This window comes from Leptonotus elevatus, chromosome 2 (genome assembly GCF_054856555.1).
Source record: "Leptonotus elevatus isolate MCC_2025b chromosome 2, RoL_Lele_1.0, whole genome shotgun sequence".
Classification (NCBI taxonomy): Eukaryota; Metazoa; Chordata; class Actinopteri; order Syngnathiformes; family Syngnathidae; genus Leptonotus; species Leptonotus elevatus.
The window spans coordinates 5,723,421-5,729,437 of NC_141240.1; the positions used below are offsets into that span (position 1 = coordinate 5,723,421).

At 40.6% G+C, this 6,017-nt stretch overlaps 1 protein-coding gene across 2 annotated transcripts in view; it reads right to left on the minus strand.

The window, feature by feature from the left end:
- The window catches only part of pard3ba (par-3 family cell polarity regulator beta a), a 146,780-nt gene extending 144,780 nt beyond the window's left edge, over positions 1-2,000 (minus strand). For both annotated transcript variants that reach the window (XM_086069033.1, XM_086069032.1), the window contains exon 1: positions 1,572-2,000. In XM_086069033.1, coding sequence (XP_085925159.1) covers positions 1,572-1,688 — 117 coding nt within the window. In that variant the 5' untranslated portion in view covers positions 1,689-2,000. The remainder of the gene's footprint in view (positions 1-1,571) is intronic.
- Positions 2,001-6,017: the final 4,017 nt, after the last annotated feature.

Below are 6,017 nucleotides of genomic sequence, written 5' to 3' on the forward strand. Positions count from 1 at the left end.
CCAAAGGAAAGGCCGCACAGGCAGGATGAAGCGGAGCAGCCAGATGATAAGAGCGCAACCTGTCACCAATCCTAATCCCCCATCACTCAGAGGACAAAGCCTTCTGTCTGCCGCGCACATCCCAGACTGCGGCCACATAGAGGCGCATTAAACAGTCAACTTCCACCTGCCGACTGAGATACCAGAGCTTTTAAGAGGAACCTATTGTCCGTGTAGACAGGCAGAGCTTCTCGCATCCACAGTGAGGAGAAAAACAGATCAGCAGACGATTAATTAATTAATTTTGCCAATGAAAACAGAATTTTCAAAAAAATCAACACCACCCATTTTTCACCGGACGAAAACTAAACTAGACTAGACTAAAACTCCCCTAAACAATAATAGCGACTAGATCCGTCTGCATTTTCGTCGACTAATAAAGACGAGACGAAAATGTAACTCACTTAATAAAAACTGAACTAAAATCTATGGACATTTTAGTTCACGAACATAGACGAAAAATTTTGATTTTATAAAATCCTGTCTCTGCTATTCTGTCACCAACACATAGTGACACACCCCTTTCAAATCTGCAGCTCTCGACTGCAACATGGGACAGACAGGAGCTGGATGAAGACACTCTTCTTCTTTGGCCGCTGCTGCTTAAGTGGCGTAGAAGAAGAAAAATTGACAGCAGAAGAAGAATGTCTTTCGAGTGAAAGCAAGACAAGCTCAAGGGAAACAAACTAAGGTCGCATTTTGTTTCCCAACTTGTGCAACATAAACACATATTAGAAGGTCAGATAAAGACTCGATTTCTGTTTTTCAATGTCCAATTTTAAACGAGAAACAGAAACGGCTCGTTCCCAATCAGTGGAGACAGTAACACTGCCTCCCCGTGGACAGCAGAGAAACAGGCCTTGGGCACATGTGAATATCTGAGCGCTTGTGTGTGTGAAGATCCTGAAACAGCGTGATGTTTGTCTCAAAAATAAATGCACGTGCGCAACGATCCACAAACTCACTTTCAACAACTCGCAAGCAAAAGTCATGGAAAATCAACACATAAAATTAAAAAAGACTTGTGAAAATCGCGGCTAATTTGTGGATCTGAAAAACACATATGAAAATGACGAATATGTTTGTGAATCTGAAAAACACATGAAAATCGCGAAAATGTTTGTGGATCTGAAAAACACGTGAAAATCACAAATTTATTTGTGTGAATATTTTTGAGACAAATCTCTCCCCATACAGTTTTACTTATTTCTACATATAAGCTATAGTAAATCAGGAAGTGGCGTTTTTTCTTCACTGTTCTACAATAAAGTACTATCAATATGAATGTCATTTTAAAAAATGATGGCGGTTTTCTTTCACACTAGGCAATCTCCCGTTCAACAGGAAACTTCCAGTTTTTAAGCGTTTGGGTCGAGTTACTATGTCACATGACGTAATCAATCATACTTGGTTCAAATGGAAAGAAGGACAAGATTGAATATATATTCACTACAATTTCAGTACACTATTTGTGTCTCACAATGTAAAACAAGTGAAAATGTGTGCGTGCTTTCAAATTGAGGAGTATTTACCTGATCCAAGATCCGACGGTATCTTCGCGTGGATTGGTCGGTTAAATCCCGTACAGTCCATTCGGGTTTGCACGGAACCACCACCGCTGTGTCTCCAAAAGTCACCGTGACCTTCATAATTGCGAAACAAATGTACTCGAAATGTCAGATAAGGGGGTGGAAAAAAGTCCGCTGTATGGCCGGCCTGTTCCTTGCGCGTCCAAAGTCAAGCAACAGGTGTCTTGAGTCGGGGCAGGATCAACCTCCGAGTCGCGTCCCCGCTTTTACCTGGCCGTTCAGGTGTGAAAATCTAAGCCAAACATCGTCCTGACACCTCAGCGCCACTTGCAAATCACAAACGCGGTCACAGCGGCACACGTTCTGTCATGTTTGGCCGGTACACCTAATCAAAACAAACAAGTCTCAAACCCGGAAGAAATCACAGCGGTGAGGCGCTTCAGGAAATCACTCGCGTGAGGACAGTCGCTGAGCCAATCACATTTCGTCACCTTCCACCTGGCCGAAGTCTCTTTTCTTTTCTCATCTTTTCTTTCCTTTTTTTTTCTTTTTTCTTGAAAACATGAAAAACTGAAACAAATACTGATTATAATGATTTCATTAATAATAAAATGTTTGTATTTTTTTTTTTGTGAGGCAAAAAAACAGACTGGACCTGGAGAAGTAACACTAAAAATAAATTCAAGAGCAAACTTTAAGATGATACTAAAACCACTGTATGTTTCTTCTATGTTACTTTGGCATAAATTATATCTTTAAATCTTAATGTAAATTGGCAAGTGTATGTTCAAATTGTATATAACCTGTTTGTCTTCTGTCCAAAAGTGTCAGATAAAGTCTCTCCCTCTATTAAAATTAACTTATTTTTTTGTAAAATATCAATTTATTTAAATAAACCAAAACTACAGTAATTGTTTTTTCTTTCTTTTACTCCTCTTTCTCTCTCTCTCTCTCTCTCTCTCTCTCTCTCTCTCTCTCTCTCTCTCTCTCTCTCTCTCTCTCTCTCTCTCCTGAAAAAATATTTCTGAGTAACATAATCCAAATGTACGTTTTAATTTCTTCTTTTTTTTCTTTCTTCCTCTTCCTGTCTAAATTCCCTTCACACACTAGCATGCACACACTCATGCACAGTCTTACTTTATTGCTGCCAAAACCATTTAGCTAGCTATGTTAGCTGTTGATGTTTGCTGATTGAGGTGTGATGACTAGTTAGCTTGTGATTGTTGTGTTAACTTCAAGAAATACCTGAATGTGTCTGTCCCTAAATTTGTTTTGGATTTCCACGATGTTGACCGGATCTTGTTTTGGGATTTGCACAATCAACATCTGAATGTTTAATTGTTGTCTTTCTGAGGCTCCAATAGTACCATCAATTTGTTATGGTATGGTCATGGGGATTGAAAAGATGTACACACGTCTGCTATTATCTCCTGGTGTGCTGGCCTATTAGACAGTTAATTCATGGGTATCTATTTATAAACCATCTAGGGCAGGCATCAGCAGGAGGATAAATATGTGACATCAAACAGAAGAGGTTCAGAACCTCCTGGAAAAAAATTGCTTCTGTGGATGCTACCTTATGCAAGTAGCTTAGTTACTGAAGACTACGAACTGTTTAATGTTTAAAACAGCGATAAGACTTTGCAACTGAAAAATATAGTTAAAGGGGGACTTTTTGGGGGGGCGAGAGTGCATTGTATGTGCCCACACTAGTCTAACCATGATATTCAGGATAATCTTTCAGAGGCATCTGATAATGGACCTTTAGCAACTTTGATCCGAATGGTGGAAAAGTGCTCAATTTCAGCCCGATTAGGAGTATGCATGCACCCCATTTTTGACGAAAGTGAAGTGTTTGGGGATTGAATGGTTGTATGAAGACAAGGTGAAGACAAATACATATTTCAACTCCTACCACAATTTCATTTGGTTTAAGGCTGCCTGAGTATGCTCCACTTTTCCTGCCGACTTTCCGGTTGTACTTGTTGCTAGCGATCGGCTGCAGTCAGTTTGAGATGAGAACAATGTGAGACAGTAGAAGCAACACCTGAAGACAACTGGATACCACATACTATTCAACTGTCACCTCATATTCTTTGTCATAGTTTCACTTGGCAACTTTCTGCTCCTGCCACCGGATGTGACAAAGGCACAACGCCGGTCTGACTTCATTACACAGCAATCATGCACAGCAGCACCTTCATATTGCTGTCATGTGACACCGGGCCTGAAGGCTGACAAATCACATAAGCACGCACACACACGAGCAATGGATTTCTCACACGGCTGCCTGTGTGGTATTATTTTAAGAGAGACGCTTTTGGTGTTTGTTCAAGGTGACTTTTGTCATCAGTGATGTTTGCATCATGCTGCCGTCAAGCCAATACCTCAAATTTGGTCAATTTCTTATTTGCTTTCAAATTTATACTATTGGTCAGTTCCTCACATGGGTACATCCATCCATCCATTTTCTTAACCGCTCAGTCCTCTGCACTGGGAGGCGGACGTGCTAACCAGTCAGCCACAGTGCCGCCCGCACATGTGTACATTATTATTATTATTATTTAGTAATTCCATCCTTACTATTATAAAATGTTTAAGTATATATGTTAGCAAGTATTTAGGTTAGCATGTCCGCAGAGCTGAGTGATTACAAAAAAAAAATATATATATCTCTCCCACATGGAAAAGAAAGGTGCTGGTTCTTGATAACAAATGCATATTTGCAGGTTCTGCATAAGAGTATTGCTGACTTTGATGTCACATTTTGTTATGCCATCACCCACAACAATGCTGTGAAGTTACTGTATATGAGATGCTAACCATGGAAATATTGGAGAGAGAAAAAAAACATAGCAAACTTTATCAAGTATCTCTTTTTGGTCTTTTCAGTCAGGAAGTGAGGTGTGCCAACCAAAGTGCTTGTTGTCAATAAAAGCCCAGTGATGGTTTTTGTTGTTTTGTTTCTCTGAGTGCAATTTACAGGGTTGGGTTGTCTGGGTCGATAATTGTGTTGATTTGCTTTCACTCTCTGAGCAGTGCCCCTTTTCTAAAGAGCAAAATTGACGTTCTCAGCGGCAGCAACACTGCCCTCGCGTTTTTGTTCTCTTTGAGACGGAGGCCGCTCAATAGCTGCGACTTGCTTCACTTCCTGCTGTGCTGCTTTATCAGCCAAGTCAAGTCGGCAAGTGGCAAAATATGTACTTGACAGCAATGACAAAAAAAAATATTCATAGGAATAAGATTAAAGCTTTAAAATTACTTCTTTTTTTTTTTTAACCTGCAAAAACAACTAAATACATAACTAAAGGGTGAAACAGTAGCTCACATAAGTGAGTACACTCGTCACATTTTTGTAAATATTTTTTGCATCTTTAAATGCAGGGGCTCACCAACATAGTGCATCCAGGAAGCTCGCAGGCCTGATCGAAAAATAACTCACTTGTGTTGGGACATTGTGACTTCCTAGGAATATTGTAGAAGTAATCATTTAAAAACATTGGCAGCGATTTATATTATCACAACCATCCCATTTTGTCCACAATGGCCGAAAACAGGGTTGCCATGGCTGCATAGAACAGATGTTGCCCAAGTAAAAATAATAATAATAATAAATTCAAATTGAGCCCAAAATGTCAATATTTTGTGTGAACCCCATTATTTTTCCAGCGCTGCCTTAACCCCCTTGGCATGGAATTCACTTCACAGGTGACCACTGTCCAATGTCAACATCACCGAGCTGGGAGATGCTTGAGACCTTGTGCTCCTCCACCTTCCGTTTGAGGATGGCATACAGTTTTTCAACTGGAGAGATGCTTAAAACTCAGCTTCTTTTGCCATGTCGTTTTCTTTTTTAAGGTGTGCTTGGGGTTGTTAACATGTTGGATTACTGCACTGCGACCCAGTTTCTGAAAGGAGGGGATCGCCGACAGCCCTCATACAGCCCCAGAACATGACACTCCTACCACCATTCTTGACTACAGGCAAGACACAATTGCCGTTGTACTTTTCAGCTGGTTGCTGCCACACACACACTTGACACCACCTGAACCCAACCCACCTTATTTCTAGGCCCCATGAGTGTGAATTGTGGGTACGACTACATGTTGTTGCCTGACCAATACTAGAGTGTTGATTCACCCATACACATGAAATCAAACCATGATGTTCTTGTGAATCTTCTCCGATGGGTTAGGAAACACAATATTCAATGTGCATGTTGCTCCCTGGGCTTTTTGTACATGAAATGAAAAGAGCACATGGGCAATGTTTAGGTGGTCTTTTCAAATTAAGATATTATTTGGGCAGTAGGCGGGGTACACCCTGAATTGGTGGCCAGCCAATCGCAGAGCACACAGAGACAAAAAAACATCCACACTCACAATCACACCTATGGACAATTAGGAGTGTTCAATTAACCTGCCATGCATGTCTTTGGAATGTGGGAGG